Source organism: Rhinatrema bivittatum, chromosome 4 (assembly GCF_901001135.1).
Source record: "Rhinatrema bivittatum chromosome 4, aRhiBiv1.1, whole genome shotgun sequence".
In the NCBI taxonomy this organism is placed as follows: Eukaryota; Metazoa; Chordata; class Amphibia; order Gymnophiona; family Rhinatrematidae; genus Rhinatrema; species Rhinatrema bivittatum.
This window is the reverse complement of record NC_042618.1, coordinates 366,277,069-366,295,824: the sequence shown is the minus strand read 5'-3', so window position 1 is coordinate 366,295,824 and position 18,756 is coordinate 366,277,069. Positions and strand designations below refer to the sequence as shown.

The window sequence follows — 18,756 nt, the reverse complement described above, 5'->3', positions numbered from 1 at the left end:
TACCCAAGAAAGCTAGCCACGTACAAGGACCTTCAGTCTTGTCCTCTGCTAACGGGATGCCAAAGTCAGAAGCAGCGCTCCAGAAACAGCGCAACAGGTGCAAACAAGTTGACGAAGATGAGTCGTCCAACAAAAAGAAAATTGTCCAAATAATGCGCGATGTTCGATATGCCGACTGACTCAGCAACCACCCAATGAACAAATGAACTAAATGTTTCAAAATAAGCACAGGCAATGCAACTGTTGCACTTTAGAGGCTAACACATGAGGCAATTTCCGAACCGATGGGCAATTTTGTCCATCCCCCCCCCCCAACACACACACACACACACCCACCGGACCCGCAAAGGGGATATGAAAACCATATGCAAAACTCTGGAACAAGAGCAATGCAGCTTCCACTTTGTGATACCTACCCAACCGTACCAACATAGCTGCTAGACGGATGGGGGTAGGTGCCAACCCCGTAACCTTATTTCAGGGTGCTTTTTGCAGCAAACCCACCGCCACTCCCGAAACTGGATTGTTTCAGACACTTGGGGGCGGGGTGACCCATCCCGCAACCGGAACATGCATGTTTGAACTTGCAGTCAGGGAAGTTACAGGCCGAACGTTTGAGCTGCCAACACACATCTAGGAAACTGGCTCCAGCATGACCTCCGCTTTCTGGGGCCATTCTGGTCCAAAAGGGCCACCCACTAGATGCACCAGACATTCTACTAATGTCACCTCCGCCAGAAGACCCTACCTTGGCCCACATCTGTGTCAACTACAAACCGATATCCCTACTGCTCCATGTCATAAATTTGTTCTCCTCCATCTTGTCCCTGAAATGCTCATCATAATTGAGCCACGACCAACCCTCGTATACCTGGCTGGCCACCAGAATATCATTTGCATATGCCAGCATGGGGCCATACTGAGCCGGGTCACGATGACCCACCACACTAGCCAAGTGGAGGAATGAGCGAGAACAGTTAAGTACATTGCGAGCCACCCTCCACTGTGTACCCTGAAATCTATCCACATTCCTCTTTTTCTTCTTCTCTCTACACTTACCTCTACAACCCAGCTGGAAAATATCGATGTACTTACGCTGCCTGATCTTCTTGTGAAACAACTTGGGCACATCTTCCCACAACTTGGACAGGCTAACTAATGCAGGCGCACCCCTCATCTGATCCTGTTCCCCTGCCCGGCTTTTCTCACCAGAACCTACTAAGGAAGGGCTAGAAGAGGTAGAAGAGGAGGAAGATGAAGAGAAAGAAGAATCCGAAGAACTGGACTTGGAATGCTTCTTTTTACGCCGTGATTTTTCATGTTTCTTGGAAACCGAGGAACCAGGAGCCAGAGGTTCCACAACCCCTCCCCGAGACGCCACAGCCTGTGCTATCATACTAGGAACCCCAGCCCCGGACGGAACCTGAGCCCTGATCTGTGACAGACCCAAACCCCCAGCGATGACATCAGACTCACCAGGTTGTCCGCTGCCCACACTCATCCCAGTGGTGTTTGAAGCTCGGGAACAGCCAGTCGGACTCATCACATTGAGGGTTGAAAATTGGAGCCACTGGCAGGACCCGTCTCACTCGGGTTCGTATCTCGGAGACTGCTGGTGGGGTCCATCTCACTGGAGGCAGAGGCCCGGAAGCTGGATGTGGTCACCACCACCGAGACTGGATCATTTCACCAACCCTCCTGCCGCGAAGATCCAGGGCCATCAACCACTTCTCCTTCAGGATAAGTCTGTGAAAAAGAAGGAACAGCAGCAACCGAAGCCCTGGGAGACGCCGTGACTGCCAGACCTCCTGTAGGACCCCAGAGAAGAAGGGCCAACGATGAGGACCCATAGCAAAAGACGGCAACGCCGGAACCCCCCGCCAGGAACCAGGAACATCTTGGGCAGCTTACAAGTTTACATACGCATAAAAAGATGCAGGCTGCATCCCTCTGAACCTCCCCTGGAGACCCCCATACCAAGCGGGAGGAAATCCCTCACCCCATGGCTGAAGAAAAGGACCCCAGTTGTCCCCGGAGCCCCAGAGATATTCAGGTGCCCCCCCTGCATCCGACCAGTCACTGCCCAAATCCGGACCCGAACTGGAACTGGGATCACATATCCCAGAAAAACCCTCCCCCCTGTGTCTAGAAGGGGCCCACTGGGATGGCCCACCAAAACTCGCCTGAGCCTCGGAGTCCCCGAGGGCCCTGTGCCCCCTCCCTTTCACTCACACCCCCCCCCACCCCCCCCCCCCCCCCCCCCCCCCCCGGCCCCCTGGGCACGACATTTCCCCCAGGCTCCAACCCCCTTTGAACAGGCAGGAGAAAATTCTCCTGTGCTGCACTTCCCCCAGCTTCAGCACTGGACAGCTCCGAGTACGAAGCTATAGCCGGCACAGCAGCAGGGGAAGGCACAGAAACTTCGCGAGGCCCAAGAGCAGCGCAGGACTCCTAGCAATCGCGTGAGCAGAAGGGGGAGGGCCGCAGCTAGGCAGCGCATCGGGGGCCCAGGGAAGCCGCCGGCATCCCCGACTTCTTCCAGCTTGCGGCGGCCTTAACGCCGCGAGTCCTGGACCGAGAGGCCCTCCCTTTACCACCCCCGGCCTCCAGTTGCCTCGAGGCCCGCCCCCCCCCCCCCCCCCCTCCCCGAGCCAGTCGCCTCTACGCGCAGCCAAGCCAACCCCGACCTAATCACCACGATGCTCACCCAGAGCTGCCGCAGACGCTTCCTTTCCCGGCATGGCTGCCTCCTCGGATGCTATTCCCCACAGAGAAGCTGACAGAAAATGGAGGAGCAGGAGTGGGACCTTGCAGCGTTTGGCATGACAGCAGGCAAGTGAAAGAATGCTGTTGGTCGCACAATGACCCTCCCTCAACTCCTCCCACTCCTACCCCTGAAGGGGGGAACCAATAGGTTCACCAGAAGCAAGAGGTTTGAATCAAACCTCAGACTCCCCCCCCCCCTGACCTACTCGCTGCACGAGGCCAACAATTATTGGCTGCAGCAGCTCCCCTCCCCCAGCCCACTTGTCCAGTCAGCTTGCTAGGAGATCCTGGCACCATATTACAGCGGCCAGGCAGGTAAGGGACCTGCCTGACCTTATATTCCCCCAACTATGCCTCCTGTGTACTCATTCTGCTTTCAAGAGCCTACAATTTGTCCACTATTAAAGAAATGTATTTATTTATTAATTTGCAGTAATTTCTCACCCATCCAATTATCAGACATCTTGGGCAGCTTACAAGTTTACATACGCATAAAAAGACAAAACCACAACATAAAAATAGATAAAAACTATAGCAACTCAAACAAAGGCTTCACAAAATAAATGAGCCTTCACTTGCTTTCGAAAAACCTTATAGTCTTGTAGGTGTCAGGTGTCCACAAGGAGAGACCATTCAATAAGGACAGTGCCACATAAGAGAAGGTCCTATTCATAGTTTCCTGTAATCTAATTTTAGTAACTCCTGGAACAGATAATAAATGAACCCCCTTCAGAACGCAAAGTCCTGGGTGGAAGATACCATGTTTGCCTATACCATTTTTCCATTGGAATTGACATTTATTTTCTGGTTCAGAAATTTATTAATTGTGTTTATTAAGTATTTATCAAGTTCCGATTAAGTATTTATTAACTATTTATTGAGTAATGTTATGTTTCTCAACTCGCAAGTTTGAAGTCCCCTTATACCAGTTATTTACTTGCCTCTCCCTTTTGTTCCATGTAACGCTCACATGCGATGTTATGTTTCATTGTAACCTGGTGTGATTTGTATTCTATACAGGAATGTCGATATATAAAAGTTAAAAATAAATAAATAAATAAATACATGTCACTTGTGCCTTCAAATACTTCAGCCCTTCCTCATGGATCTCATAAATAAATAAATAGACAAACAAACAAACAAACAATGAGCCAAAGATAATACTTTAAATTGAATTATTTGGCTAACTGGAAGCCAGTGCAGGGACTTCAACACTGGGGTAATATGATCCCTGAGAGGGGTCCTGGTAAGGAAGCAGGCGACCGCATTCAGGATTAATTACAATGCCCTCAGATTGCAATTAGGCAAGCCAATGTAAAGGGCATTGCACTAGTCCAGACACCTGAATCATGACCCTAAAATCACCCCGTCTAAAATATACTTCAAACGTTGCAATTTGCAAAGCTTAAAGTAGCCAGCCCATACTACTGCCTGTAGCTGTTCACAGAATAAAAAGTCAGAATCCATTAATGCTCCAAGATTCTTAATTACAGGCTGAATCGGGACTGTCAAATCTTCAAAAAATAGATGGGCCGAAAAGCTTTTTCTCGAACCCCCTAGAGATTTGCAGGATCTCTGTTTTCGTCAGATTCAGCAATAAATGATTTGAACACATCTATCCCTTCACTCTTTTTAATTCACTCTGAACATGCAGAGTCTTTCCCAGCACCCAAACAGCCTTCCATATTTCTTACAAAGTGAACTTCGAAGGCCACTCTAAATGAAAGTCACTCCTGTCACTCTGTAGCATTCTCGAATTGCCCAATACTAGACCTTCTACAAAATCTAACACAGTTGATGTCCCAGGGATTGTAAAAGCTGATTTTCCCCTCCTGTTGTTGAAACCAGCCTCAGTCTCCACTGTGGAGCACACTCCCTTGATACTCCTGCCAGTGTCGCTTGCCTGACTGTGTCATCAGCCAGCACCAGATCGAGGGCAGAATGGAAAGCTCTTCCCTCTGCAGGATCAATCAGAGAGACTGTTGCCTGGGCTGAGTGAAATGCTCTAGTCTGAGAAAGGTGAGAGTTCAGCTGCTCCCCTGCATTCTCCAATGACCTCTCCCTAATGTCTGATGGAAGAGGCATCTATCAGACAAATGGGAAGGGAGTGCAGAGGCCGCAGGGTGGGTCCTTGCCTTCCCTTTCCTTTTCCCCAAAGAAATAAGCTTTTATTTGCTTTCTGAAGTGGGAGTAGTCATGTATTTGCCAGATCTCTTCTAGGAGAGAGTTCCATAATGCAAGGGCTGCACCCGAAAAGCATATGTGTTCTTTTGATTTCTTTTGTCAACAGAATTGTTATGGAGGCTCCAAGTGAGAATCTTAGTGGTCTGGAAAGCATGTATAAAAACAGCCTCTCTCAAGTAGATAGTAGGGATGTGCAGAGGGACAGCATACGTTGCATTCGGTATTCGTATTTGTCAGGGGGCAGATACGTTGCATTCGGCAAGGGGGGCCCCCCGATATGTTCATGCGTTCATTCTTATTCGTTTCCCAGCTAAAATTGAATTAACTACAATCCCCCACCCTCCTGACCCCCCCCCCCCAAGACTTACCAAAACTCCCTGGTGGTCCAGCGGGGGGTCCGGGAGCCATCTTCTGCACTCAGGCCATCAGCTGCCAGTATTCAAAATGGCGCTGATAGCCTTTGACCTTACTATGTTACAGGGGCTACCAGTGCCATTGGTTGGCCCCTGCGACATAGTGAGGGCAAAGGCTATCAGCGCGATTTTGATTACTGGTAGCCGACGGCCTGAGTGCAGGAGATCGCTCCCAGACCCCCGCTGGACCACCAGGGACTTTTGGCAAGGCTTGGGGGACCCTCCTGACCCTCACAAGACTTGCCAAAAGTCCCTGGTGGTCCAGCAGGGGTCTGGGAGCGACCTCCTGCACTCGGGCCATCAGCTGCCAGTATTCAAAATGGCGCCAATAGCCTTTGCCCTTACTATGTCACAGGGGCTACCGGTGCCATCCATTGCTCCTACCATGTGACAGGGGCCGACCAATGGCACCGGTAGCCCCTGTGACATGGTAAGGGCAAAGGCTATCCGCACCATTTTGAATACCGGCAGCTGACGGCGTGAGTGCAGTAGATGGTTCCCAGACCCCCCGCTGGAACACCAGGGAGGTTTGGTAAGTCTTTGGGGGGGTCAGGAGGGTGGGGAGTTTGTTTGAATTCGCTCCTTTAGACGGCCGAATATTCATTGTATTCGTGTGGAATCACGATACGTTTCGCTTCCCCACGAATACAACAAATATGGCCCTATACGTTGCGGATTACCAATACGTTGCAAATGAATGCACACCCCTAGTAGATAGGTCTGTCTCCTCTTAGAGCCTTGAAAATCAGTGTCAGGGTTTTGAATTTTGTTCTTTAGTAGATTGGTAACCAGTGTAGTTTGTGATATGGTGTGATATGTTTTCATGGTTTGTATCCTTCTATCAGTTGTGCATTGGAGTTTTGAATTATCTTGAGTTTGTGGAAGACCTTATCTATTAGACCTTGGACAGCACATTATATTAACCAGCAGTGTGGTTACCGTGGCATTGATAGCTGTGATTAGGTTTCTTTTGATGAACAGGTACAATCTTCGTAAATTACCTAATTGAAAGTGGCAACTCTTTACTGCTGTCTGGATTTGCAGGAGCATGGTGATCTTCAAGTTCAGCAATAGTCTGAGGCTTTTTACCTGCAATTTAAGATTTTAGCAATGGTGCTAAGTAGAGCAAGGTATTGGCCCATTGTACCTGTGCGAGTAATTGATCTGGTATCATCCTCTTTGTAGATTAAGCTCAAGTCAGGGTGCATTGTTGTAGAGACTCATTTAGGATTACATGGAAAAGTAGGATCAGAGGTAGGGCCTTTTCTATTTTCGCATCTACCTTATAGAGTAAGCTTCCAGTAGAGGTCAAGTAAGAGATGAATTAACTGACCTTCCGAAAGAAGGTGAAAACTTAGCTTTTCCCACAACTCTAGATGATGGTGTTTCTTATGTGCTGCTGGTAGGGGTAGTAGTGGTGTATAAGATCTTTATTCTGTGTTACTGCTGATGTGCTGGCATTTATGGTTTGTTTTTTTTTAGTTTTTAGCTTGTTAGTTTTTATCTTGTTAGTTATAGCATAATTATGTGTTAATTTTATTAGTGCAGAGGTTTTAGAAGCAGGGGAGTGTGGTACATAGTGTTGAGTTTTATTATTTTACATTTATGCAATCATGTTGTACACCACTTTGGACGGCTTTTGATTGTTAAGGCGGTATAAAAGAAATGTAAATAAATACCTGTGTTTTTAGTGAGAGCTCAGAGGTTATGAGTGGGTCTTATTTTATATATATATATATATATATATATATATATATATATATATATATATATATATATATTCTGCCTTTCAGACACTTCAAAGTGGATTACATTCAGGTACTTAATCTTGTTGGCACATTTTACATCCAAAGAATCTCCATTTTGTTGGGGTTCAGATGAAGTTTTTTAGTCCATTACTGAGACGCATACTTAGCTTATTTATAGTTGTTGATGAGCCTGGACCATTGGTAGCAAAAGCAGGACATCACCTGCTTAGATGTAGCCGTTATATCAAAGATTCGGGTCAGCTGTTCTAGTGGCTGATGTATTTGTTGAAAAGTATAGAGCCCTAAGGGACAGTTTAAGATCCCAGGTACTAATGAGGTATCACTGGTATACACTGATTGTTGCCAGTCAGATCAAAAAGAATTGAGCCAGGTTAGGACCTTGCCACTTAGGCTATTTTCCACTAGTTGTGCTAGCATGATATTGTGATCTATGGTGTCAAAGGCTTCTGAGAAGATCAGTTGTGCTAGAATTGCTGCCTGGTTTCTATCATGGTATCTAAAGAGATCATCTAACAGGCTGACAAGGGCTTTCTCTGTTCTGTGGCCTTGTCTAAATCCAGACTGATATGAGTCTAAGCAGTTCTCTCTGCTTAGACTACAGGTTTGTTCTACAGGTTTCCCTCCTCATGTTTTCCACACCTTCCAGGGTGTCTGCAGATTTTGGAATCATCTGCAAAAAGTCAAACCTTTCCCATTAGCCTTTCTGCAATATTACTTACAAAAATGTTGAACAGAACTGGACCAGGGATTGACCTATGTGGCACATCTCTGATACTACTACTTCTACTACTACTGTTTATCATTTCTAAAGCACTACTAGTCATACTCAGACAATCTCTGCTCTAAGGAGCTTAAAATCTAGTCAAGGCAAGTACATGATAAATGAGTCTATGGAAAGTGTATTTATTGTAGAAAAGTGGTTAGGATTTGAAAGCAGCCTTAAGATGAGTTTTTAGACTGGATTTGAATACAGCCAGAGAGGGAGCAGGAACCACTGACTCAGAAGGTCTATTCCAGGCATAGGGCGCAGCAAGGTGATAACTCCTCCTCCTCCTAACCTCCACGTTTACGTTTTCTAAAAGCACTGGCTTTATTTTATGTGTAAAACATACATGAGCCAGTACCTTGCTCTTGTATGAGCCAGTACCTTGCTCTATTTAAACCTACAACCTGGAGCAACGAATTAAATTCTGTATTCGATATGATTAGATTTTCTTCTTCCAAACATCTGAGAGAGAAAATTAGTTTATCTAGTAAAAATGACAGTGTGTCCTTTAGAAGGCGGCAGACAGTTATTACTTGTTTGAAGAATCAAAGTCTTTGTCTTTTCTAATTTGTTTCCATGAGAAGGCAGAAGGTTTGGTGTAAGCTGTAAGCATCCAGGTAGACACTGTTGTCAGTAGGGTTTCTTTCATTCCCTGACTATTGTACTGAGTGCTCAATATTTGCAGAAGCAGGACACATTTAATGAGGACACCTCTGTGCATTTATTCCATCTGAACTGCGGATCAGGGACAATGCAATTACTATGCTGTTCGTTTCTCTGCTTTATGTAAGGGGCGTAGGCCTAGGCCACAATGTACATTACATTGGTGTTTACGGAGGGAAACACAAACATAGTATAGCAATCTGGAACATAAATCGCATAATACCACTGAGCCCTGGGCAAGATGCATGGGAGCAGTCACATACCACCTCTGCTATGCAATAGCTATACAGTCATCTTGGATCTTTTGATCCTCCTCTCCCCTTATAAATCAAAACTACAGTATCTCTCTTTTTCCTTCTGTCTCTTCTGGTCAAGTTCATACAATGAGATATGGGACACCTTTGCCTGAATGCTGCTATATAAAATAGAGTTGGGTTGGGTTGCATTGCACCTTTCATCTTCTGGTCTTTGCTTTGCATAGAAATTAACTGACCACCGAAGACTACAGAGCAGAAACAAAAGCAAGCTAATACGGTATCTCAGTTGGACTCCAACTTCGCTATCTGGATGAGTCATTTGGGCTTCCCAAACCTGTCCTGATGACTCTACAACCAGACAGCTTTTCAGGATATCCACCAGGAATGTGCATGAGGTAAATCTGCATATAATGAGTTTCTAATGTGCGTATGCAGATTTACCTCGTTCATATGCCTGGTGGAGATCCTGAAAACATGACTGGCTGTGAGTTCCCCAGGAAGCCCTAGATTAGACTTTTTTCTTCACCATGTTTGTGCTTGAAGTCCTGCCTTAGCTGAAGTAAATACTATGGCTCGGATTTTAAAAAGGTTTCACGTGCCAGGCCTATTTTAAAAGGCCCGGACACACGCGTATCCATTGGGAAGTGGGCGGGGCTAGAGGCCCTCGGCACAGCGGCCATTTGCCGCTGTGCTGAGGGATTGTGTGCCGACAGGGGGGGGGGTTAGGTTACGGTTAGGAGGTGGGAAGGCTAAGGGAAGGGGTAGGAAAGTCAGGCTAGAGGGTAGGGAACGGGGGAAGGCCGCAGGCATCGACGCACGCAAGTTGCACAATTATGCACCCCCTTGCGCATGCTGACCCCCGATTTTATAACATGCGCGCACCTGCACGTGCATATTATAAAACCATGCGTCCATGTGTGCGCACCGGGTAGTGCGTGCACATGGACGCGCGCAACTTTATAAAATCTACCCCTATGTCTGCTATTTCTCTTTTCAAGGCAAGGCGGGGACCAATTTTCTTCTTTGCACTTGCCACATACCTTGACAATTGCACCAAGAAATTCAGCATCCCCAGCTACAAGGATGCTCCCTTCCACACTCTCTTCTGTTAGCAGTAGTTATTTACATGTTATTTGTTGCAACTCTCTCTTCTGCCAAGAGCCCAAACCCTTTGGGTCACTAGAGGCAGAAAATTGAAGCTCAGGTCTCCTGGGTAGCACAGAATCGAGCTGCATCCATACTGTGAGTTCAGCCCCTATGTCACTGTTCTGGCAATAAATTATCAAATGGGAAACTTCTTTTCCTAATCTCAACATTCAAAACTTTTGTGTTTGATTGTAGCAGTGTGGTTGCTGCCTTAGTCCACTTGATTGCATGGAATTAAAGGTCCATAAACCAGAAAATATACAGTATAAGGTGAAACCTTTTTTATGGGAATACCTTTAGTCAAGCAATCTATTGCAGACCTCTATTTCCATGAATTTGATTGTAAAATTGAAAGTTGCATTGTAAAGCTATTTGTAAATAAATTGTTTTTTTCTTCTTTTAAAGGTAAGACCCACATTTTTGAAGTTCTTGATACCTTACACCAGGAACTGACTGCTTGTGAACTCTTAAAAAACAAACCAGTGGAGAAAGCCTCGAGTCACCAGTCTCTGCCTAACCCACTGCTCATCTCCTGTTGAACAACAGTGCCATCTACAGCCTTTCAAGATTATTGCTAACCAACCTGTATTATCTCAGCCTGAAGGTTTGAAAAGAAGACGGGAAGGAATGGGCTTTCAGCATCCAAATCACTTCAACAGTTATTGCTAGAAATTAAGACACGGAAGCACTTGATTGCATTTTAGAAAGACCTCTAACCCCCTTCCCCCAAACCAGTTTCTTCTTAGAAACAGTGGTTACATATCCTGAAGTTTATTTAAAGATACCTAGTGCAGCGTGCATGAGAAGGGCAGTAGGCCATTGTACTCTGATTCACTAAATAAAGATTATCCTATGTCCATTAGACCTTTGAAACCAGGATGAATCTGACTAGATTATTTTAATATAGTAGTTGAATCCCATGTTTTATCTATTGTGATATGTTAACCCAAACTTTATACAGTACAAAGCCTTGAGCTACTGGCAACAAATATGTAGGGGTTCTTTTTGTTATTTTCTGCAGCTAAAATCCTGCATTACCCACAGGCCAAACTGTGGCTCCAAGCAAAGTTAAAGCTTTGGGCAGAAATGTGTGTTTATGTATGTGACTATATATACACACGTTTTTTTTATTTAACTCGGCAATCTTTATTTTCATGTATTTGTTATCATAACTATAGAACTTGTATTTGCTATTATCTACAGAATAATAAATTTTTCAGATTATAAGCTTAGACTTGACATTAAGCATTCTGAATGGTTGAAAAGCTTAATAGATTCTTGTATGTCACCAGCATTGTGTTCCTGAATTATCAAAAAGAAAAAAAACAGTCAACATTTGGTATAGTATTTCCAGATCCTTTTTTATAATCCGTGTTTAATGGTTCATTTAAAAAAAAATTGTAGAATGTCCATATGAAGCTAAAATAAGATACTCCATTTGAACAGCAAAGGTTCATATAGTTGATCAAATGGAAGTGGAGGGAGGATTTAACTGGGCACTAAAATATAACGAAGAGCGCCTCACCAATTTAAATGTTTAAAAAATGTTCCAGCTTTTAAAGGGAAATATGTCTGTCTTGGTGCACACTCTTATTTGCAAAAGTTGGAAATGTTAACAAGAGGTTCTGCTAGTTCTTGTTCCACTAACCTAATGATCTGTCTGTCTGTCTTTATTTATTTATTTATTTATGAGCCGGCAGTTTCCTCCTGCTCCAACACACTTAGTCTGGTCACTACAGTGATAGCTCTGGGCTGGCAACTGACCATCAGGGCTCCTCTGGATCCCTACAATTATGGGCCTTGAATTTGACCGCTAGGTTCTGCTCTTAAACAATGACCACAACTCCACCCCCCTTCCTTCACAGCATCCCCAACCCCCAACCTAATGGGAGAAGCAGAACACCCAACTTGGGGATTGAATCGGAGACCATCTGCATGATAGTGCCCAGCCACTAAGCCAGCCCTATCTTGAGGCTAGATTTATCACAATATTGCATGTGATAGGAAGAGGGGCATGTTTTATGGTAATAGCCTATTTATTGCAATGTGCATTATTATCTTAGCACTTCACATAGGAATTTCTGCAAAGTGTGATAACTTTTCACAATAATTGCATTTTCCTACCTGCAAAGTACTCATGTCAGCACTGGGGTGGGGGGGGGGGAGAGAAAGAAAGAGAGAGAGAAATGCCTTGACGCATGCGAAAACGCCATAACGCGAGTTGGAAAATGAGTCTATTGCTTTGTTCTTCATGTATGTCTGGCTTAAAAAAACATAACTCACACAAGTCTGAAGTTGCTGGATCATTGTCTGCCATCACCAACCGTAAGGTACCAACTGATATTTTCAAACTGCTGCCCATCCTTAGTTCACTATCTAAACATGCTCTCCATGGCCGAAAAATTCAAAGGATCCCAGATCACACTGATTTCCTTATTTTCAGATCCAGTTGATATTTTAGTACTACAAGCAGATGTGGAGGTACCAAAATCTCTTTTCACCAAATATTTGTGAAATAACATGGCAGCTTACATTACTTCATTTATTGATTTGAAAAAACACAAACGGTTTCCCTGCCCCTTCTGGAAACTTGAATTCATTTATTTATTTTATTTATTTATTGGTTTTTATATACCGGAAGTTCCTGTATACAATACATATCACTCCGGTTCACATTTAACAGATATAGCTATCGCCGGGTAGGCGGTTTACATGGAACATATCAAATATAATATAATGAACAGAAGAACTATAATACAGTGTAATATATTATATTAAGAAACAACTAAGATCAACTTAGGTAACAACTTCATATAGTGGAAACAATGTCTCGCCGTTTGGATTCGTGCAGAGGAAAATACCATGTTTGGTTTTTATCATTAATTGTAATGGAGAATTCCCTGAAATTTGTTTGCAAGTATTAGTTGTCACAAATTCCACCATACACCTTGGCAGCATACCTATATGCCACTGCATGTTGGTTGGGAGAAAATCTGACAACCAAAACTTGTGCTGCTAATGTGATGAGGTTACCAATAGCAAACTTTTTTAATGACAGCAAAAAGGTATGGTGACCATTAAATCAATAGATTACCTATGTTATGCCATGATAAATACAACTGTATGAATTATATGCATATATATTTATATTGTGATGTTAAAATTTGAAGGTTATGGTTCCCTTATTTTGCTCTTACGAAGAACAGTAGTAAATTCGCAGATCCTGCAAGAGAGGATGTCCCAGCCATCACCCAACAGCAACACAACTGGATGGGCTTGTTCTAGGCTCATGAAGCTTGTATTGGGCTCGTGAAGCAACTACAATCCATGCTTTGCAGTCACATGGCTGGGCTAGAGAAGAGGGATTCACAAATGCGGCTGCGAATGAAAAATCATGGAACTGTAGCCCCAGATAAGCAAGATTTGATTGATCTGGAAGCCCAAAGAAACTGGAGGAAGCGTGGGGGGGGGGGAGAGGGAGAAAACAAGAGCACTAGAATATAAGCATGCAAGTAAATTATTTTGATGTTATTCTTACCATGCAAATAGGGTATTACAAAAATAAGGAGCCACTTCTGCAACGATGGCATCGGTCCCTCATCATCTTCCATCATAGACCTCCCCCCTCCCCTGCTAATCGGGCCCAGAGTAAAGAGGGACCCAGTCCCACCCTAGCTTTCTTCTGAAAAATGAATGGGAATAAATTAATTTTCTGAGGATGAAAGAGGAGTTTTATCTGAACCACCAGTTCTACTGTCAATGGGAAAATGATTATGATCTTCAACACTACCTATTTAGTTTAAAATTATTAAATTGTTTGGCTTTGAAAGACAAAAACAATTTTAATGAACAAAATTAAAAACTAAAGATAAGGATAATTGCTACGGAAACAGAATATTAATACTGTACATTTTTACTCACTTTCCACAATAAATATGCATAAAATAGAACCATGCTTCATTTCAGGTTTCAAGTGGATTTACGAGTACTAGTCTTGCACTGGGCCAGTATATTGCTAAGAGGGAGATCTTCGTTCATAAATTATAAGATTTAGCCCTTGACAGCTTGAAATAAATTTCCTATAACCTATACACAGGGGATGAAGTATCTTCAGCTGTATGCACCATTCCTAAAGCTGCTAAGAGGAACATAAACCATAAACTGCTTGAAGATGTCTTTCATGGCGTGGCATTTCTCTCTTCTTGTCTTTCAAGAGGCGATTTTCAGACCATCCCCTTTGGGGCAAAGTCCATGGGTACTTTCTTATGTGCACATTTTTCACCAGGTTTCAAAGAGAAAGTTTAGACGTAAAGCTTGCCACGAGTACAAAGTGTTCTCGTGTATTTGCACTTGCTTTTGGTACAGGTCGATTTTACAAGGAAAGTAACATGTATGGACTTGAAAGTAAGCTGATGCCACCCAAAACAGCCCCACTAGGAATGATCCCCCTAAATCCTGGTAAAAGTACACGGATTGAGGACTGACGGGCATCCTTTTAGCTTTATTGAGGGACAGAAATTTTTGAACTGTCAGTTTGCGCATTTAATTCACTATTTGTCCCCGTAAATGACTTTAAAGATTGTCCTCCGAAATGTTAGTATCTGAAGCGGAAAGGAATTGGCATTATACTCAGGCTTGCCAACTATCAGTAAATTTTTTGATGGTCAGTTTTTAAAAAATTAATAAGAAAATAACAGGTCCATAAAAAATGATTTCATATTAGTAAAAGCATCGTAAGTGATGGGGCCCGTGTCTCTGGTGCATGGGCTCAGGGTCTGCAAATTGCAGTACTCAGGAGCTGGGTGTCTATGTCTCGGTGCATGAAGGAGTGAGGCTTGGCATAGTAAGTCAAGCCGTATACCAAATAGCAATGGTAAAATATATGTCTATAAAAAAATGTAGGTGTTCAGTAAATAGCTGGAAAACTGTCAGTAAAAAAGATCTTTTCATGTGTTGGCAAGGCTGCAGATCAGTGGATTATTAATTCATGCATATTGATTGGAATCCCCATGGGAAGAGCTGAACAAACACCAGCAAAATTTGCATGCTGTTTGTGATTTCATAATGGTTTCAATATTAACTCTTTCATGTTTACTTTATCCTATTTTCTAAATGAGCTACAAATAATCTTGTAGTCTGTTACACAGTAGGAATATGTATTCTTGCTATTGCATACAGCTCAGTTAGTCTAGCCACTTGCTTTATTTTTATGTTATTTTACATTTTTTCATTTGGTAAGTTTAGTTGCTTATATGCAGGGCCCCTTGTCTCACGTGATTCTGCAATTGTGGGTAGGGCTAGAAAATCTTCCCCTTCCTGCGGAATTTGCAGGTCCCCATAAAATCGCTGTGGGAGACCAGGGAGCCAGGACCAGTCTTGTTAAGTTATGTAGTGAAAGCTAAAAAGCATTTACACACTTAAAATGGGGTTTTACATGTGTACATGCACTTTACCCGTGTAAGTGGTCTTTTGAAAATTGCTACAATTCAATTTTCCATAGGATATTCACGTGTAAGTGCACTTTACGCATGTAAATGGTTTTTTTTTAATTTCTATGGTATTATGTTACATTTACACATCTAATTCCTTTTAAAATTAGCCTTTATGGCTTGCTGTCCCGTAGTGGAACTTTTACCTGCTGCTGCTGCTGCTGCTGCCAGTGCCCCCTTCCCCCTTCCTGGTCCACCCTTACCCTGTGCGCATTCATCATGCAGTAGAAGGAGCAGAGCAGCAGTACATCAGGCTGAGCCCTCCTCCTCTGCTGCTTGAACCCGACTTTTGCTTTTAACTGCAGGACACTGTACAGCCCCGTGGCTGAAAGCAGCAGTTGGGCCCAGCCAGCAGAGGAGGACATGGACCGACAACCTGACACTCTCTTCCTCCTCCTCACAGCATGACCAGAGCTGGCAGGATGAGCGGAGGGAGTTACACTACAGTAGGGTTGCCAGCTCACCCCAGGTAAACCAATCAAGCTAATCCAGTCCTGGTTTTGCCCCATTGCATGCATGAAGTTGTAGTTCTGACAGTAAAAGTTGTGGCACGCGCACAGGTCACTCTCCTGTGCGCGTGATTCAGGGGGGAAGAATATGCTAATGAGGGCCCGCGGTAATAAGAGGCGCTAGGGACACTAGCGTGTCCCTAGCGCCTCCTTTTTGACAGGAGCGGCAGCTATCAGCGGGTTTGACAGCTGACGCTCAATTTTGCCGGCGTCTGTTCTCAGACCCACTGACAGCTATGGGTTCGGAAAACAGACGCTGGCATAATTGAGCATCCGTCTTCCGACCCACGGGCCGCCAGCCGATTTAAATTTTTTTTTTTAAATTTTTGATTTTTTTTTAATTTTGAGGCCTCCGACTTAATATCGCTATGATATTAAGTCGGAGGGTGTACAGAAAAGTATTTTTTTCTGCTTTTCTGTACACTTCCCTGGTGCCGACAGAAATTAATGCCAGCCTTTGGCTGGTGATAATGATGGTAGATAAAGACCAAAATGGACCATCCAGGATGCCCATCAAGTTGTTTATGGTAGTAATTTCTCTTCATGCAGTTACTCCCATGCAGAAATGTTAACTTTAGATATAATAGAGGTTACCCCATTTCTTCATTTCCATTCCCTAGCCACTAGGAGCCCTCTGAGTTTGTCCAAAGCTCCTTTGAATTCCATTGTCATTCTTGTCTTTGCCATCTCTTCCGGGAGGGTATTCCATGCATCCATCCCCTTTCCATGAAGACATTTTTCCTGATATTGTTCCTTGGCATTTCATATCATAACCCATAGTTTTACAACTTCCATTTCATTGGAAAAGTTTTGATTTTTGTGCATCATTAATTCCTTTCAAGTATTTAAAAGTCTGTATCATATCTCTTTCCTCCAGGGCATACATGATTACATCCTAGTTTTTTTCTCATAAGTCTTTCGATGCAGACCACACACCATTTTGGTTGCCTTTCTCTGGACTCCCTATGCTTTTTGAGTATGGACTCCAGAACTGAAGAAAATTCAAATTGGATTAGGATAGGATGTAAACAGTCCAGAGAAAGGCAACCAAAATAGTGTGGGGTCTGCATTGAACGACTTATGAGAGGAACATAAGAAATGCCATACTGGGTCAGATCAAGGGTCCATCAATCCCTGTTTCCAACAGTGGCCAATCCAAGTCACAAGTACCTGGCAAGAACCCAAACATTAAATAAATTTCAAGCTACTACTGCTTATTAATTAATAGCAGTTTATGGATTTTTCCTCTTGGAACTTATCCAAACCTTTTTTGAACACAGTTACGCAAACTGCTGCAACCACATCCTCTGGCAATGGATTCCAGAGGTTAACTATGTGTTGAGTGAAAAAGAATTTTCTTCGATTTGTTTTAAATGAGCTATTTGCAAACTTCATGGAGTGCCCCCTGGGCCTTCTATTATCTGAGAGAGTAAATAACTGATTTACATTAACGTGTTCAAGTCCTTTCATGATTTTGTAGACATCGATCATATCCCCCCTCAGTCATCTCTTCTCCAAACTGAACAGCCCTAACCTCTTTAGCCTTTCCTCATAGGGCAGCCATTCCATGCCCCATATCATTTTGGTCACCCTTCTCTGCACTTTCTCCAGTGCAACTATACCTTTTTTGAGATGCGGTGACCAGAATTGCACACAGTATTCAAGATATCTCATCATGGAACGATAAAGAGGCATTATGACATCCATCATTTTATTTGCCATTCCATTCTTTATAATTCCTAACATTCTGTTTGCTTTTTTGATCACCACAGCACACTGAGCCGACAATTTCAATGTATTATCCCCTATGACACCTAGATCTCTTTCCTGGGTGGTAACTCCTAAGACAGAACCAGGAGGACAATCATATCTCAGGACCTTTCTCCCCTCATGTTCTTCTCCCTCCATCCCCCAACTTTCCTCTATCCTTCTCCTCCTTCATCCCCATCTTTCCTCCATCCTGCTTCTCTCACATTCCCTATCTTTTCTCTATCCTTCTCCTCCCCATCCCTTCTTCTCTTCCCCATCATGAGCTTCTATCCTCCTCCTCCACCCCATCCCTCATTCTTTCATTCTCTTCCCGCATCCTGATCTTCCCTCCTTCTTTCACCCCATCCCAAGCCTCCCTTTCTTCCCACCTTCCCATCCCTGATCCTCCCCTCCCCCAAATAAATGTGAAATATAATTCTTGTTTCTTGTTATGTTCGGAGTTAACAGTCTGCTTGAGAGTTAGCAATCTGTTATTGATCTGATGCCTGATGGGAGGAGCAATCTGTTCAAGATCTGTAGTTATATATGAGAGTTGAGGGTGGATCCTTGGACCAGTGGTAGATGACCACACCCCTAGGGGATGATCCCGAGAGGGACCACCAGTCAGGCTCAAAGTTAGGAGACAAACACACACTTGTTCTTTTATTGACAGTATACTGAACCACCAGAGATGGTAGTAGTGAGCTGGTAAACTCAGCTGGGCTGTAGTCCCTCACATACTGGCACAGCGATCCCTGGAGGCTGAGCTGAAGAGAGACTGAGATATAGTGAGTAGGCAGGGTATGCAGATGGTAACACTCACACAATGTCCCAATGAAGCCCATGAGCTGGAAAGTATAGGCCCTTGAGGAGCGAGTACCTGGTTCCAGGGAAAGCTCAGAGAGAATGATGGTAACTCACTGCTGTAGCTGATATAGTTGGTAACGAAGACTTCCAGGCAGAGGAGTATACAAAGCAAGCCTGGAATCAGGGCCCTTGAGGAGCGAGTACCGGTTCCAAACTGTCACCTGAAAAAACAAGGAGA

At 43.9% G+C, this 18,756-nt stretch overlaps 1 protein-coding gene across 2 annotated transcripts in view; it reads left to right on the top strand.

Moving 5' to 3' along the window:
• The window catches only part of EFCC1 (EF-hand and coiled-coil domain containing 1), a 182,738-nt gene extending 171,535 nt beyond the window's left edge, over positions 1 to 11,203 (top strand). For both annotated transcript variants that reach the window (XM_029600813.1, XM_029600812.1), the window contains exon 8: positions 10,370 to 11,203. In XM_029600813.1, the coding sequence (XP_029456673.1) occupies positions 10,370 to 10,503 (134 nt within the window). In that variant the 3' untranslated portion in view covers positions 10,504 to 11,203. The remainder of the gene's footprint in view (positions 1 to 10,369) is intronic.
• Positions 11,204 to 18,756: the final 7,553 nt, after the last annotated feature.